The 19293-nt window shown below is 33.5% G+C and overlaps 2 protein-coding genes across 2 annotated transcripts; one reads left to right on the forward strand and one right to left on the reverse strand.

Annotated features, from left to right (window-relative positions):
• The first annotated feature begins 309 nt into the window (after window positions 1–309).
• On the forward strand, window positions 310–1959 carry LOC136985620 (MAM domain-containing glycosylphosphatidylinositol anchor protein 1-like). Its single transcript, XM_067282938.1, has 5 exons — window positions 310–440; window positions 518–770; window positions 881–1030; window positions 1180–1448; window positions 1717–1959. Exons 1-5 carry the CDS (start codon window positions 387–389, stop codon window positions 1822–1824), a joined length of 834 nt encoding a protein of 277 aa, XP_067139039.1. The 5' UTR covers window positions 310–386; the 3' UTR covers window positions 1825–1959.
• A 3357-nt stretch (window positions 1960–5316) lies between these two features.
• LOC136985630 (E3 SUMO-protein ligase ZBED1-like) lies at window positions 5317–17439 on the reverse strand. Its single transcript, XM_067282948.1, has 3 exons — window positions 17348–17439; window positions 6614–7226; window positions 5317–6548 (listed from the first exon to the last, which is right to left on the reverse strand). Exons 2-3 carry the CDS (start codon window positions 7190–7192, stop codon window positions 5388–5390), a joined length of 1740 nt encoding a protein of 579 aa, XP_067139049.1. The 5' UTR covers window positions 7193–7226; window positions 17348–17439; the 3' UTR covers window positions 5317–5387.
• Between the last annotated feature and the right edge of the window lie 1854 nt (window positions 17440–19293).

Raw genomic sequence — 19293 nt, forward strand, 5'->3', positions numbered from 1 at the left:
AAACAGTAAAAATAATGTTAAAATTCGTAAATAAAATTTTATTATTAAAAAAATTAATTTATACTTTTCATATTAATTAAGACGACTTTTACGTCATTAATTAATAATACGAAATATTCAAATATTTGATAAATAAATAAAAATTATATTATATTTCGTAGCAAAACTTTAAACAATAATTGCTATTCTGTATAATTTCTTAAGAAACGGGAAAAAAATTATGCTGATATCACTAGCAATCACGTGACTCAGAAGGAAACGTCATTGCATAGTGGGTTAAATTCTTAGTAAAATAATTAATTTAACGTTTAATGCGAAGGAGGAATAAAGAAATTGTGGGAAGATTAAAGAGTATTTAAGAATAATTTTCGATTATCTTCAGTGAGATGCGAGGTTTATTAATTTTAATATTCTTTGCTCTCCAATCCTATGGCAGCGTGGTAAGTTAAGACAAAACTTTTTCTTTTTAGTTATATTTTTAAGCATATTTTAGCTTTTAACATGTAAAATTTTGCAGATATATCCGGAGAATGTAAATTCCGACTGGGAAGAATGGACAACCTGGAGCCGTTGTAGCGTTACTTGCGGTAATGGAGTTAGATATAGATTCAGAGAAAGAAGAGAGCGACAAAAGCGTAATTTAATGTTTCCAGATGATCCCGACAGCGAATTTGAATTTTTACAAAATAATATTTCCATCTACGAAAAGAAAAAAAGTGCTTCCGTACAGAAACAAACAAAAAAATGTACAAGTATTTGCAAAAAAACAGGTAGACTAATTTTTGCGATTTTAAAAATATATTTTAAAACGAATTTTACTACGTTTTAAGATTTACTTTTAATTTTGAGTTATTAATATACACGTATAAATTTTATTTAGTTTTTCCTTATTTCTGCGATTTTAATAACGGGATCTGTCACATGACCCAGGGCTCCAGAAATGATTTTGATTGGTCAGTAACGAAACCAAACAGGAGTGATGATGATGAGATTGATAATGATATAAATCGTGCTTTTGGTGTAAATTCAGGTAAATTTAATAATAATAATAATTATTATTATTGAATAAATTAAGTCGAATTTAATATTTACGTCATTAAGCGGAAGCGATGAATTGATCTTGCATTTCCGCAGAATTAAAAACTCGTGTTTGTGACGTCATTTCATTTTATTTTTAAGGCTATTATTTATCTACTGAACAGAATACATCTGAAGAGAGAAAAGGAAAGTCACGAATCATAACACCTTGGTTTCCAATTAGTAAAAATGGTTATTGCATTCAATTTTGGTATAATTTAAATAAAATGGAAGTAAAGTTAATAATATTTATTCAAATGAAGTCGAATAAAAGTTTTGGATTTATGAAAATTTGGGAAGCTGAAGAGGATCTTGGAAACTTTTGGTTGTTCGATTCTGTTTCATTACCTATAATTGATCAGCAAATAAGGGTAAATATTTTATTTTAGCAATAAAATCACAAGAATTATACAAAGCGCTGTTTATTATTATTATTCCAATTTTACCAAATAAATAAAAAAATATTTTTAGAGCTTTTTAAAAATTTAAATTTATAATTAAAACTACATCAAATATAAGAAAAACAGTACGAATAAAAGCTTAATTTTAAATTAATTTAAAAAAATGAATTTCGGCTAGTGCCATCTGTTAGCAGTTATGAGTAATTGCATGTTATGAGTAATTACACGTTTATCGTAGGTTATCTTCGAAGCTACCATTGGAAGAGTTGGAAAGGTTTCATTAGATGACATGACAGTTAAAGATCGCGTCTGTTTAGAAAGAAGGCGGAAAATAATCGCTAAATAGCAACGAATACTTTTAAACACGAAGCCCTTCATTAAGCTGCTAATTTTGCACATATTTAGTTGTAACGTTCTGTTTAATGTTCAATGTTTCAATGTAATGTTCTGTTTAATGAGAATAAAGAATTTTATTTGTAAAGATGACAAAATATTTGATGATGTGACGATTACGTGATAAATTTGCCTGTAAAGCGCCATATTTAGGCATCAGTCTGTAGGCGAACTATTTAAGATGACACGATTTCGGTTCGTAAAAATGATAGAATCGTAATGAAAATTTATTTCATTATTTTTCTATTAAAAATGATAATCTTTAAATCACTTCTTTAATTTAATTTATCGTAGATTTATTCAAACTGACAATAATTTAAAATTAATTCTTTCACCTTTGGAGTGTATCAATGGGTGCATATTTAACGTTAATCGCATTGCATCAATATTAGAGAGGTTGCGGCCGAAGTTCAAACGTTAAACTTGTACGGCAAGCAGAAGTATACGTTTGACATTTGAACTCCAAGTAAAACTCCGTAATAAATTTAATGACCAATTTCAAATTAAATTTTAGAAGTGTCTAATAAAAATTAATTATTTATAATTATTAAATTTAATACGCGATAGATTCATAACTGCCTACCTGTAGTCAAACTAATTAATTTCTAATATTTAATTATAGCCTTACATAGGCCGAGAATCTAGCATATCGTTAAGAGTGTTTATCAGCTGTGATTTTTTTTCTTTTCTGCAAATCGAATTAGCAATTCAGGTTGGTTCATTCCGCGCTAGAAGAAATGATGATGATTCACGCTTCTTAACAATGTACAGTATATTATATAATTTTCTTTGAATGAACGTTATACATAAAATATTTGAGTACTTTTTTGGCATGGAACGCATTATCGTATTTTACATTAATTTATGTAGGAAAAATTGTTTTGCTTAACGAGTGTTTCGCATTACAAATAAGCTTTTGGAACGAATTATGCTCGTTAAGCGAAGTACTACCACTAAGTTCCACTGTATTTACTACTAGGAAAAGTGCACGAAATATGATGTTGCGCAGTAAAACACATAGCATGGCAAACTAAAAGTACTGTCTAGAGTCTAGACAGAGTATTCTTTAATACTTGATTGCTTATTGTTTCTTTTGTTCTTTGGGAGTAAACATAAAATTGCTAAGCAGAACATATCACACAGGACCACTATTAGATGAATAAAATAGACTATGTATTAGCACATTTTTTCATTATACAAAATAAAGCCTATTTTATTCATCTAATTGTGGTCCTGTGTGATATGTTCTGCTTAGCAATTTTATGTTTACTCCCAAAGTTTGAACAGAATTTAGAAACATTTCATCATCTTGTAGATGCAAACGAGCGAAGTTTTCGGCGAGAGATGTTAGCGAAAGAGCAAATGTGATGACTTCAAATTATGACATTTCTTGCTTTTTTGCTGTCTCTAACATTATCATTCAGTGACGTAACGTTTTCCCTTTCGTTCGCCAACGTAGAAAGAAAATGGATCGAAGATAGAGTTTGTTATTTCCATTTCAGTGATATTTTAATAACAATAGATTTGAATTAATTAATTTCCCCGTGAGGAAACTTCGATCAGTCTTCTCTGTCATATACGCTGATTAAAGCTTATAAATATGCGCAGGAGTATTTTTCGTCCCGCAGTGAGAGATTCTATTTCTCGCTCGTGCATAGTTTCGCTTCGCGAGAGCGATATCGTTACAAACTTATCGCTTGTTGTTATTAATATTATAGGTATCCCTCGATTAACGCAGTTAATTAATTAAAACTTCTGCCGTGTTATAACGAGATTGCCGCAATTACTTTTGCGCGTTAAGCAAAACCTCGTTAAGAAATAATATCTGTACACATTTTTGTGATACCAGCACCTTACTGCCATACAGTAGCTGCCAGTCCTTTTATAAAGTCATATTTTTTAAGATACATTAGAAATTTAAGTAACAAATTCGGAATTCGTTAGTTTGTATTATTGAAAAGTTAATTTTTTATAGTTCTAGGTTCTGATCTAATGATTCATTTTATAGGAATCTTGTACAAAGTTAACCTTTAAGATAGGAAATTGCTGTAAGGTTTGGAGAAAAAAAAAAATGCTGATTTCGGAAAGGAAAATAATATGATTTTGATTTTATGATTTTGTGATGGTCAACGCTGACCATCACAAAATCATAATTGATGCATATGTTTATTGGACAGAATATTGTACAATCATTATAACGTACAAAATTAATTATTTTTTGCTCTTTCATGTCGATCAGGACGAGTCACCATGTTTCGCCTTTTAGTTAGCTGTGCAGAGATGCCAAGCGGAATAATTGAAAATCGCAAAATATGCACTTGAAAATCTGAAAACTTTTCAAGTTCAAATTATTTGAGTTCGGATTTCAACTTGACTTTGACTTTGACTGATAGAAGAGTTTATTGCTATTCGCTTATACTCCGGAAGAACAGGAGGATGATCGCTCAGCGACCGACGAGTCGGCCTTATAGAAGACGACCAATCCGGGAAGACAGAAGAGAGGTCACGGACGCGACCAAAGCCGGCCTTATTAAAGACGACAACTGCGGGAAGGAGAGATAGGAATGCCTTCCGGGAGGACTTTGGGGGGAAGCTGGCCCCTATTCAGGCGTCATTGGCAAGGGGGAAAACCCGGAAAAACTACCGCTGCCAGCTCGTCCGAGTGAGGCGCGAACCCCCGATCGAACTCCGGTGTTTAGGGTCTGGTCACCGCCAGTATGAGCGGAGACGGAGTCCACTGGGGGATTTCAAGTTTTCGAATGCACAGGCTTTCTAAATATAGTTATGTACTATGTATATTGAATTTTTTCCTTCGCCCGCCTACCTAACCTTATCAAATGCAATTTACGAGATCTCGGAGAAGTACAGTACGTAGTAATGTAAACTATTAGATAAAAGTAGGACGCAATGAATATTCTTTAAACTGACTAAATTAGAAGAAATTTACAAAAATATACACCATTTGCAATGTTCCATTTTAAAAAATTTTCCAAAAATGGTTTTTCCTAAATATTTTATTAAATCAGATCTGATCTGATGAAATTTCACCAGATCTGACAACATTGTACAGTACCTGTGTTCAAATTATAAATTAACTCGCTGGCAAATAGCCGCGTGAGGGTGCAAAGTGCAATTAACGTTGCCAGTTTAGTGCCTTTTACACTATATTAAGTTCTGTTTTATTATACTGCCGCAAAAATAAGTGTGGACATTGGCTGTTAAACTAATTTAAACCAAATTTTTAGTGCTTTGTAAGATTTGACTTTTTGACTTTTCGAAAACGCTCGCAACGTAGAATAACATGATGCCGCTGGCGAAACCTGCTGTTGGACAGTGTTAAATGCTTACGAGCATCAAAACAGAATTAAATTAAAAACATTTTATTTCCTTATCCTATGTGTTGCATTGTTAGCAAAAATCATACGTTTCTTCACATTTTACGCCCGCTTTAGGTTATCATAAACGTGATTTCAATATCAGAAACAGCTACAAATAGAGGACGTAGAACTTTTAGTATCAGATAACGACATTTTTAAGCCATTTATTTTGACGAAAGAATACGAACTTATCAACACAACCATCTTCATTTTCTATCTTCTGACTTTGTTTCTTTATGACATCTGAAAATATTCTTTCTGTAGGCACAGAATGCGCTGGAATGCTCAAATACTTACAAGCTAATGTATATAAATTAGGAAATACCATTTGATTCTCTTTCCAATAATCCATAGGGTTGCTAGTGATTTCAATGATTGGATCTGCTAAATAACTTTCTAACTCTATGGTAATAGTAGAAGCTTTGGTTCTTCTTTTATATATTTGATTTATATGAGCACCTAGAAAATTTAGCAGGTTACAAGCATCGTCATCTTCACTTTTAATTGGAGTAGTCTGGTAAGAATTTTCAACTTTTGTTTTGACTTGTTCAATGGCAGATGATGATTCTTGAAGTAGTAGGTTTTCTGCTTTCACAGCAATCAGAGGAAGCCGAAAACCATGTTTCTTTATCCTTGGATCGAGAATAGAACTCATCAATGGTATATCTGCAGTTTCGTAAAATTTCAACTTGCTATGTATTGAATTCTTCATTCGATCTAGAAATAATTCACAAAGTGCCGTCTTCATTTTAACATTTTCTACCAAACGCAATTTTTCGTGAACAAAGCTCATTGTAGGTATGATCAATGAGTGCATCGAGTACTGGTTATGATCCGTATCGCTTATGGCAACTCGTATACAATCGAGACAAAAGAAACAACCTTCTATAGTAGATAATTCTCCAGGAGTAAATGTGGATGGCATATCTTCCGACAATTCTTCTAAGTTATCTTTTAAATACATTATGCACTTCAGTATATAATAGACATTAATCCAGTTTGAAGTCACAGAAGAGATCAAGTGTAAAGTTTCTTGTAATGTAGGATTTTGTTCAATTTTGTCTTTGAATCTAGCTTCTGAGCTAAACCAATGAACGATATTTTTACATTTCTGTATAAGATTATCGATACTTGGAAGCTCGAAACAATCATTTGCAACAAGCTGTAAACTGTGTACAAAACTTGTTATATGAGAAAGTCCTAACTTCTTGACAGCTTCATGAAAACTGGTATTGTTGTCAGTCACAATGCATACTACTTTGTTTTCAAGATTCCAGTTGTCTATAACTTCTTTAATTGCCTGAAATAAGTTTTGAAATATAGTAAGTACTACGAAATATATTTTTAATACAAAAAATGTCTTACCGTGAAGAGTTTACTTGATGATAGCTCTTCAATTTGTTTGGTCTCCAAGACAGCTGCAGACAATCGATTATTCCATATAAAATGACAAGTGATGGATATGTAGTAACACTCGCAACTTGATTTACTCCATGTATCTGCTGAAAGCGTAACAAATTTGACTTCCATTAGAACAGATTGCAATTTTAACTTTAAAACGTTGTACAAATCAGGAAAAAGTTTATATTTTAAGTGAATCGTCGAAGGAATTTCATATGAACTATCAAGTTTCTTTACAAAATCTCTGAAGCCTTTACGTTCCACATATTCAAACGATTCTAAATCAGTGACCAACATATGCACCAGACTGAAATCTAATTCTTCTTTTCGTGTTAATTTTATTTCTATCGTATCTTCAATAGAACTTCGAATATTTTGATTTTCCTCATTAGCAACGCTGGATTGCTCGACTATTTCAACAGTACTTTCTTGAACGTCAGTCACTTGTTTTTGACGTTTATTCGGTGGATCATCCGAATTGGATTCAATGCTAGACCTAGGATTTTCAATTATTTCACACTCAGATTTAATCACTTCTTCCATTTTATATCCTCGTAATGTACTTTTCCTCGCAATGCTGAAAAAATTGATAATCTAGTTTAATAGAAACTCGTAGAATAATAATATTAATACTTTCAAACTAAATTTATCGAAAACTGTGAGTAGTAAGTTTCTAGTTTTTATGAAGATTGGATTGGATTGTTAAAATAAGACAACACAACAATTGAGTAATCTGCGTAAGGGACGTATGGCGTCGCTATTTTCTATGGGAACCGGCATTTATTTGGGTTTTACACATCCAATAAAACCCGAAAAACACGTGGCCTGCCCATTGATGAAGCGCGACCTCGCGCAAACTACCAGTGTTTTCCAACTGTAATTGACAATTTCATAAAGCTTGAAGACAAATACGGACAAAAGATACCAACAGGTTGCTCTTCAAAGCTTAAAAATAGAGGAAAACGTAGTATTTTGAGGAAAAATCAAACGCAACCAACATCTTTACGAAAACTAGCATCAAAACCAGAGCTTAATGTGTCAAAATCTACAATTGGAAGAATTGTTAGTACATGTTAGCATCTCATCTATAAGAATAAAAAGCCTGCACCGTCACTAACCCTCATCCATGAGCAAAAATGCTTGCAGTGGGCTCGGGAGAAAATGGGAATCTGGAGTGACGTGAAGAAATTTAATCTCGATGGACCAGATGGTTGGCCTTGTTAGTGGCATGATTTGAGGGGTGCGGAAATTGTTTTAAAACAGCAGCAAGAGAGAGGCTCAGTGATAGTATGGGGTGGGTTTAGTTGGTTTGGCAAGACAAATATTGCATTCCTCAGAGGCTGAGTGAATGCAAATCATTATCAAGACATGCTAGCAATTATCTTTTGCCTTTGGCAGATATAATTGCTGAAATCGTTAGTTTTTCCAACAAGATAATGCCCCTATCCACACAGGTAAATCAACTTATGAGCGGATTTTAAGTAATGGAGTCTCAGTTATTGATTGGCCAGCTCGTTTCCCAGATTTGAATCCAATGGAAAACCTCTGGGGAATCTTAGCTAGAGCTGAACTGTATATGCTAATATGTAGGTACCTATATAAGAGTGTGGATGAGTTAAAACATGCAATTAACATCCATTGGAAAGAAATAATTACAATAGTCCTTCAAAAACTTATACAATCAATGTCAGACCGTATCTAAAAAGTTATAATGAAAATGGGGAAGTGTATTGGTTTTTACTTGATTATTACTAAAGATCTGTAATAATACTTTCTACTGTTCTATTAATTTTGTATTATGCCTTTATATTTTTGGGACAGTGAAAAACGTGATTTTGATTTAAATTAATTTATTGTTAAGTTGTTAAACAATATAATTACATGATTTTTAGTATGTTTATTTGTGAGTTGTAACTACTCAAAATTAAATTGATTTTGTTATATGATAATTAGACGAGAGAATTTCGTATTGCAGGAAAAATAAGGTTATCGAGTTCGAATACGAAAGGTTTGAATACGAAACCGTTCTTTTGATAACGTGGACGATAGGCCTGCACGCTATCTCCATAATGAATTTTGCTACATGGAATATACAGTACAAGGGATCAGATCAAAGGGAAAAGAAATAGTTAAAGAAATAAAAAGAATGAAAATTGACTTTGTGATCTTAACAGAAACAAAAAAGAAAGGGTCGGGAAGGAAGAACTGGAAGACTATATGCATATTTACTCTGGCGTGCCAAAAAAAGAAAGAGCAAAATGTGGTGTATCATGATGATAAAAAAAGAAATTTAAGAGAAATATTATCAACTTTGAAACAATAGATGAAAGAATAATGAAAGTTAACCTAAATATTTTTGTAAAACGAATTACTATCATTGAAATTTATGTACAAATGAGGATGAAACCCACGAAGGTAAAGATTTGTTCTACAACAAGATGCAAGAGGTGATAGATGAAACTGGAGAGACAACTGGAGAGACAAGAGAAGTAATGTTATTGGGTGATTTCAATGCAAGAACAGGATCATTGAGAAATAACAAAATTATTGGACAATTCGGAAAAAAATGTAACAAATGACAATGGAAGAAGACTAATAATACAAATCACTTTAAAGTCAATGACGGGTATTTTTAAACATAAAGATATTCAATAAAAGTGTCTGACCCACAAAGACAAAGTCTGTCCAAAAGGGACCACCATTTATTTTTTCTGTGTTCCAGACAATACACGTTCTTGGCGACTGACCTTTCTTTTTAGGCTACTTGTAGCCAGAACTTAAAAAAGTCCTTTTAAAAAACACAAAATATATCCAATTAAAATTACAAGTAATTTCTAAAAAAGTAACTGGTGACATACAGACGTCTTGCTTGCATCGATCATACCTTTGTTGGGGTGCTACTGCTTTTATCTACTAAAAACAAGCGCTGGAAAATGTAGATTTTAAGAAAGCTGCCCCCTGGGGACCTATTCTGAGCTCTTCCGATAACTCAACGAGAGCGATACACGGGACATTCGATAAGTCCCTTTACCGAAAGGTAGTTAACGAACCTTAGACAAATCGCTATTCTGTGCTCCACGTTAAGTGGGTTTCGCTACGGGTAGTCGACCGAGATGCGTCTGGGTTCCATGCTATCGATAGCTGTTAGGTTTTAACCAATCACAGTTTAGTTAACATTGTATTTTTGTCAAGTGACTGCAACCCACCATTTTCTAAGCGAAGCACGTTGTTTTAATATTGTCATTACCAGCACTAGTCAAATAGTTTTGTGTTAAATTGTCATCAAAAAAGGGACAACACAGCCAACGAACTACAACTTGTCAGTTCGAAATATTTGTTAAAACACTTCGGTTCTAGCCGGGACCGGATTTAAGCATTTCGAGGCCCAAAGCCGAACTCTAGGTGGGGCCCTTTACCAACCCTTTACAATTCTAGAAGTCAATCATATAAAAAAAAGAATTAACATATTAATTTTAATAATAAATGTTTTGTTGTTAAAAAGTATTTGCAACATATAAAAAACAGTACAATTTATAGAAGGAAACACTAAAACTTTCGTTTGTCATTTTTGATCGCTAAAAGCTACTAAAAGCTAAGAAAAGCGACCTATAAAAACCAAATAAATTTTGTAGTATAAAGAATAAATCACTAGAAATGTAATATAAACAATATTGGTTATTAATGTAATTAAATATAATACTAAAAAAAATAGAAAGTAAAGTATAGTCGAGTTTGTTAATTTGTAAATAAGAGCTTGCAAATAAGAGCTTGCAAAGAAACACAAATTAGTAGACATCCACGAACCATACTACAAATACATCCCACAGACAGTATTGGAAAACAACACGCACAAAATGTACTACGACAGAGCCATAATCACAGATAAAACAATTTACCACAACAGACCAGACATCACACTCATTGACAAACACAATAAAATCACATACATTATAGACATATCCATTCCAAACACTCACAATATACAAAACGCATGCACTGAAAAAATTAGCAAGTACACAGAACTCGCCCAGGAAATAAGGCATCTGTGGAGGATGGATAGGGTGCTTATTGTACCTGTTGTTCTCTCCTCTACAGGTGTCATACCACACACACTACACAAAAGCCTGGGCACATTAGAATTGAATAGAAACACATACATCACACTACAGAAGGCCACTATATTGAATACATGTCATATTGTGAGAAAATTCCTGAATACAGACACACACACTGATACACTTCTTTAATTTCTGTTTTGGTTACTATGCCTTGACTTTGGTCCGGCATAGTACACAGCCACCGATGTTAACCGAGTATATCTCACTTAACCCAACATAATAATAATAATAATAATAATAATAACTCTCCCGTGGTCACCACCTGGTCGTGGTGGGAGAGCCCAGTAATTTTACTGATCCATAGGGCAATGCAGGCTGGAGCATAAGCTCCTGGTAGGGACACCCATGCCAGTAAGGTCTATGGGGAGAAATGAAGCTAAGAGTGACCACACCCACATTCTGTGGAGATATTTATTATGGTAATAACTAGATCAAAGTGTGATACCGGCTCGGACGTCGCCCGGGTTAACAAGGTCCGCGTTCGTGGGTTAGGCAGAGGCTCACGTTCGAAAAATAGGCCACAGTCTCCCTTGGTTACCGGTGGCGAAAGCAGCACCGGCCCAAGCATGGCTACTGCAATGCCCTCAACAGATGTGAGGAACAAACCCAGCCTTGGTGTTTCTGTGGCAATGCATCCACAGACCACAAAGGCTGGAAAACCACGCCAACGGATGAAATGGACAGTAGAAATGAACAAGTTTATCATCCGTAGTTACTACACCATCACAAAACTCGAAACAAACATGACAGCATACAGACAACAACTACACCATAGATTCACACAACAGTATCCTCACCTCACTGTCACCGAACAAAGGGTTGTTGATCAAAAAAGAACAATTATACACAACAACCTTATTCCACAAACAACACTTGAACTTATCAAACAACAGGTTGCTGATCAAATACATCAACAGACAGAAACATCTAACATTAATGAAGATCATGTAACCTGTCAGGATAATCCAGCAACAAGCATTGATAATAACACACATACAACAATTACCACTAATGATACTACAGACATTTCCTCATCCATCACTGATAACATAGACATGGATTTAGTTAATACACTCTCACATATATTTCAGGAAACACTCACTAAATATACAGGCACAGATCCCACACAACGACCACGAATACCAAAAATCAACACGTCAAAGGAAGTAGGAAAAACACTAAATTACGTAAACACTCACTTACTACCACACTACATTCATTCAATTTCTACACTCGCAGACATTCATACATTAGTTTATGCTGGAGCAGTCACAGTAGTGACACACCATGGGCTGAAAGTACAATCACAGACAAACACACAGAAAACAAAATTCTATCACAAGCCTGCCTGGCAGAGAAGAATAGAAACACAAATAAATGACATTAGACAGCAATTAGGCAGGCTGACACAATACACTAAAAACAACATAACACCCAAATTAAGGAAACAGCTCAAAAACATTTTCAAGAAAATAAAAACACACACAAAACATGAACATCACAACACACACATTACAGAATACATTGATACACTAAAACAAAAACTTGCTGCCAAAGCACGTAGACTCAAACGATACAAAACATGTACACTACGAAAACAACAAAATAAATTATTTACAAACAATGAAAAACTCTTTTACAGACAAATTAATAACAAAGCAAACACTGTTACACAGCACAGTGGCACACCAACAGAAGAAGAACTCACAACATATTGGTCTTCTCTTTGGTCCAGTGCTGTCACGCATAATGCTGATGCAGGCTGGATCGAGGAGGAGAACAGAAACTTGCACAACATACCAACTATGCCCTGTGTTGAAATAAGCATACATGATTTCCAATACACTGTTAACAGAACACACAACTGGAAGACACCTGGTGTAGACAACATTCACAATTTCTGGTACAAAAAGTTTACATCACTGCACCAGGAACTAGCTAAACATCTAACACACATCATCATCAATCCACAAGACATGCCAAATTTTCTTACCCAGGGCATCACCTACATGAAACCTAAAAACAACAATACCACAGACCCCACACAATACAGACCAATTACATGTCTTCCAACACTCTACAAATTATTGACATCCTGTATCGCAAACAAAATATACAAACACGTTGAAGAACACAACATTCTAACAGAACAGCAAAAAGGTTGTCGTAGAAACCACAGGGGATGCAAAGAACAGTTACTCATAGATTCAGTCATTCTACGGCAAGCACACAAACAACACAGAAACATACACATGGCATATATAGACTACAGAAAAGCATTCGACAGTGTTCCACACAGTTGGCTGCTACATATTCTACACATGTACAAAATACATCCATCACTCATTGCATTCTTTCAAAACACTATGCAGCACTGGAGAACAACACTACATCTCAGGGTTAGTAACACTTCCATACAAACAAACCAAATTTTTATTAGGCGAGGAATATTTCAAGGAGATTCCTTGAGTCCTCTCTGGTTCTGCTTAGCCCTGAACCCATTATCCAACATGTTAAACAACACGCAATATGGTTACAATATCAGACACGAAAAAACAACACAGTTTACACTGTCACATCTCATGTACATGGATGACATAAAACTTTATGCATCCACACAAAAACAACTTCATCAACTCCTACAAATCACACATTCATACACCAAGGACATACAAATGGAATTTGGCCTAGATAAATGCAAAACAGTTCACATAGAAAAAGGAATCCTGAAGAAAGAAGATTTTGCACTTGGAAATGGAGACATTATTGAATCCATGGAAGAGGGCGAGTTCTACAAGTATTTAGGATTCCAACAGGCCAAACTAACAGAACATACACAAATAAAGCAAAGATTAATTAAAGAATTCCAAAGTAGGTTAAATGCTATTCTCAGAACAGAGTTAAATGCAAAACACACAGTTAAAGCAATAAACACATATGTCATCCCAGTACTCACATATTCTTTTGGAGTTATACATTGGACTCACACAGATCTCGAGCAACTCCAAAGGAAAACAAGAACAACACTTACTAAGCATAAACAACATCATCCTAAATCCGCCACAGAAAGATTAACCCTTCCACGTAAAGATGGCGGACGTGGCCTGATTGACATAGTTAACCTTCACTACAAACAAATACAGTCACTGCGAGAGTTTTTCTACAAAAAACAAGAAACATCACAATTACATAAAGCAGTAACTCTAGCAGACTCGAATAACACACCATTAAACTTACACTCACATCATATGGACACAACACAACATATAAAAAGCATAGACACCATTAAGCAATCGTGGGCTCGAAAGGCACTCCATGGCAGGCATCCTTATGATCTGGCCCAGGATTTTGTTGACAAAACTGCGTCAAACAGCTGGTTAGCTCGGGGATGCCTCTTTGGGGAGACGGAAGGATTCATGATTGCCATACAGGATCAGGTCATAAATACTAAAAACTACAGAAAACACATAGTCAAAGATGCAACACTCACAAATGACACATGCAGAAAATGTCACATCATGCCAGAAACTATACAACACATCACCTCTGGTTGCAAGCTCTTGGCACAAACAGATTATTTACACAGACATAATCAAGTAGCAAATATAATACACCAAGAGCTTGCAAAGAAACACAAATTATTAGACATCCATGAACCATACTACAAATACATTCCACAGACAGTATTGGAAAACAACACACACAAAATGTACTACGACAGAGCCATAATCACAGATAAAACAATTTACCACAACAGACCAGACATCACACTCATTGACAAACACAATAAAATCACATACATTATAGACATATCCATTCCAAACACTCACAATATACAAAACGCATGCACTGAAAAAATTAGCAAGTACACAGAACTCGCCCAGGAAATAAGGCATCTGTGGAGGATGGATAGGGTGCTTATTGTACCTGTTGTTCTCTCCTCTACAGGTGTCATACCACACACACTACACAAAAGCCTGGGCACATTAGAATTGAATAGAAACACATACATCACACTACAGAAGGCCACTATATTGAATACATGTCATATTGTAAGAAAATTCCTGAATACAGACACACACACTGATACACTTCTTTAATTTCTGTTTTGGTTACTATGCCTTGACTTTGGTCCGGCATAGTACACAGCCACCGATGTTAACCGAGTATATCTCACTTAACCCAACATAATAATAATAATAATAATAATAATTATTATTATTATTATTATTATTTATATCAAAATTCGATCTTTTGTAGAAAATTTTTGAGCTCCCTTCAAACTCGAGGCCCTAATTTTCTCTCTCTCCAATTGCTGGTGAAGTAATATCATCCTTACACCTAAAACGGCCATGTTCTTTTTACGTTCGTTACGTTCCTAACGGCAGCTCGAGAAAACAAAAGCTTAGTTATCGCACGTGGCTATCGGAACCGAAAACGAAACGTACGGCTCGGAATAGCATTTTCAAAGTTGATTAAACGCGAACCACGTGGTTCCGATAAAAACTGGTTTTTATCGTATTCGTTAGCTTAACGATACAACTCAGAATAGGTCTCCAGGAATACCGGCAGAATTGATTTAAAAAAAAATGAAACAGAAAAATTATTTACAATGACCACAAAATTATCCGAAAGGTGTCTTAATGAAGAAGACATTCCAAAAGAATGGAAAATTGGCTTTTTGACATCTATCTATAAAAACGGAGATAAATAAAATTGTGAGAACAATCGAGAAATTACAGTAACAGCAACATTTAATAGATTATATGGATGAATAATAAGAGATCTAATCGAAGAAGAATATCAAACAAAAGAAAAAGAAGAGCAGAGTGGATTCAGAACAGGAAGATCATGTATGGGCAATATTTTCTGTATAAAACAGATTATGGAAAAGATTAGCAACAGGACAGGAAACTCATTTGTTGTTTATAGACTTAACGAAAGCATATGATAATGTCCCAACATCAAAATTATGGGAGACATTAAAAGAGATAAATATTAATAACACACTTATTAAAGCAGTTAAAGAATTATATAGAGAATTTATAACGAAAATAAAAATTGGAAAAAATATCAGAAGGATTTACGGTATCAAAAGGACTAAGACAGGGATGTTGTATCTCACCAACTTTATTTAAAATCTACTTAGAAAAAGTATTGAAAATATGGAAAAAGAAATGTTGTAATATAGGAATAGATATTAACGGTAAACCAATGTTTACATTGCAATTTGCAGATGATCAGTTGGTAATGGCAGAAAATAAAAATTATCTAGAATACATGACAAGAAAAATAAAAGAGGAATATTTTAAAGGAGGTTTATATATAAACATGAGTAAAACAAAATATTTATGCATAGGAGGGGCTAAAACAGACATGGAACTAGAAGGTGAACATTACAATTATCTTGGAATACAAATTCATCAAGATGGAAGAGATACATTAGAAATTAATACAAGATTAACACAAGGTAAAAGAGCAGTAAAAAGATTAAATGGAATATGGTGAAGTGAAGGAATAACTAGATCAAGAAAAAAATAATATATAATGCTATTGTTAAAAGCATTCTGTTATACGGGCGAAGGCGTGGAGAATGACTGGGAAAGAGAAGAGAAAAGTAACAACGGTTGAAATGGATGCATTGAGATCATTCAGAATCTCAAAATGAGAAAGAATAACTAATGAGAGAATCAAAGACCTAATGGGATTGAAGGAGACGGTTTTGGAAAAAATAGAGGAAACAACTTATTTGGTTTAGACATGTAAAAAGAATGAGTGATGAGAGACTCCTACGGAATACATTCCACAAAAAAACAAAAAGAAAAAAAACAAAAAGAGAGGAAGACCTAGACAAACTTGGTACGACGGAGTAAAGTTAGCATGTAGTGAAAAAGGGATTAAAGAGAATGATGTATGGATAGAGAAAGATGGAGAGGGTTCCTGGAGATCGGAAGGCGACCTTAGACGCCATAAACCGAACATAGATAGATAGATAGATAGATAAATAATTAGTTTAGCTTTTATTTGAATAACAAGTTGTGCCTTTATATTTATGGAGATTTATCTACTTATCTACTTAACTACTTATCTACTTAACCACTATTTTATTTTCAATTGCAGTACTGTTTAACTAACGTTTTTCAGTTTAGACATTATAAAACAGTTATTTTGGATAAAAAACCACTCAAAAAATTAAAAAATAATATTTTCACTCGAAAATTTACTTCTTAAGAGCTTATAAATATTTTCAATATTTGTAAATATCTCATAATTTGCGCAAATGTCTATTTAATTTCAAATATAATACATTTTAGAATTAATCCTAAGCGAAATCGACAAAAATGGCCAAAAATTCAAGTTTTTAAAGTTATTAATATTTTTCTAACTGAACAATTATTTATGAAAATATTATTTATCAATACCTTATAGCTAACCAATACCTTTACCTGACTTATAAATCTCAGCTGTATATTATGATTTATATATAAGCAAATGATATTGTAGATGAACCATTTTACAATAGAATTATCTTATATGACATTACAACTTAAGGTCTTAAAAATAATGTATAATTTTTTACCTGATGAGATAAAGGTGTCTGGAATGCCAAGAAGTGTGTAGTAATTAACAGAAATTCTTAACTTTAATGCAACTGAATGAAGAAGTTTTTAGAAATATGAAACCAAAACTATAACCCAAACAGTATTCGATGTAATTTCGTAGATAAGAATGCGATAATCTCTATTTACATGCTTATATTATCATCGCTACGCACTATGGACCCACTTATCACTTTTAACTTATTTAAAAATGATACAAACATTTATTAAAATTATTGTATATAATAATATTTAAATTACTCTATGTTGTTATAAAATATAAAAGAAGGTAAAAAAGAAAAAAAGCTTTCTAATAAAAATGGCTTGATATCCATGAAGTTCTCCATATTGCAAAATGAAAAATTTCAGCAGTTTAGCTGAAATTCTTCAGAAAAAAGGCAATAAATGAAATTTTATAATAATAATAAAATTTTATATGAATATAAATGCCTGACTAACAATAAAATACTCAAATATAGATCAATTTGATATAGATCAATGAAGAAAACCTGGAGAACTTCACGTGATCAGCTCATTGGTCAGGACCAAGAGCGTCGCCAGCCAATGGGCCAGGGGGCAAGATGATGTAAATTGATAGAGGATATGAATTGTATGTAGGTAAAATAAAAACGATTCATAAAGTTTTAATCATTTATGTACCGGAAAAGGAATATCTTAATTAAAACATTTTTTTAACTTACAAAAAGCCTAAGAAGATTATTTTAATTAAAACTTAACATTTAAATAATTTTTTTCGAATTTCTAGGGAGGGGCAGCTACCTCCTCCTACCCCCTTGGCGACGCCCTTGGTCAGGACCAATTATCTGTGTCTAGTGGCGTATTCCATTTGATCATTGATGGACCCAAACAATAGGTCTGGAACACTATTTTGACAAATTTAATTCGAATGTGGTTACCTTTAGCTGAAAAGAACGAGGGATGATTCATATTCTGATAATACACAAACCATCCAATTCCTTTTTACGATGGATAACTGATACTGCTTCATGTTTTCCTGAGCTTTACAACACGCAGAAAGCCAATGTTAACCAAGCCTATATCCTTCTATGCCTCTCTAAGCATTGGGCTCTGTGCAAATACCCAGGACAGTTCTAAATAAATGAGCATGTTATCTCAAAACTTTTACAAATTTTTGGTGGAAACAAGAATAAATTTGGGTACGTTAAAGTGAGTGGAAATAAATCAAGTACTCAATATCATTTGTCAGTAAAAGTTTAAATCCACGATTAAGCCTAAACGATGGACGAAGAAGGGTTACCAAAAGATTAAACTAAGGCAGAGGTGCGAGTAAAAGGGAAGATCAAGCGGCAATTATAAAAACGACGAATAGGCAAACGGTCAAACATCTTGAGAGATTGGAAATCTGCAAGGCGCACATGGCAACTTGTTGTATAAACCATAGAGATGCGGACTCATTGTCTACCGCGTGGAGATCCTTTTACATTAAGTAATGTTATTAACGAACAATGCTGGTTTCGTTTTTATATCTTATAGCCCATATATATATATATATATATATTCTTTTTCGCTATTTATTTTGTTTATTTATCTATATTTTGTTCGCTTGGGCATTTTCCGTTAATTTTTATATTTATTCCGAACACACTTTATATTCTATAATGTATTTTTTTGTAACTAAGGAAGATCGTTAAAAGCGATTGAATACGTTATTATTTTATTAAATTTTGCTGAATTGATAAAGGTGTAGTTTAACTTATTCTACTTCCAGTACATAGTTTTTATATACTTATAAATAACTACAGACTAATATGTAGAGCCTATATAAGAAAACTGGTAAGACTGATAGCCAATTAGCCACTGATTATTTGTCCTTACATTATTATAATATAATATATTAATATAAATTAATTAGTAGAATTATAGAATTACCTTTGCTATTATTTAA

Source organism: Centruroides vittatus, unplaced genomic scaffold, assembly GCF_030686945.1.
Source record: "Centruroides vittatus isolate TY-2023 unplaced genomic scaffold, ASM3068694v2 contig_974, whole genome shotgun sequence".
Taxonomy (NCBI): Eukaryota; Metazoa; Arthropoda; class Arachnida; order Scorpiones; family Buthidae; genus Centruroides; species Centruroides vittatus.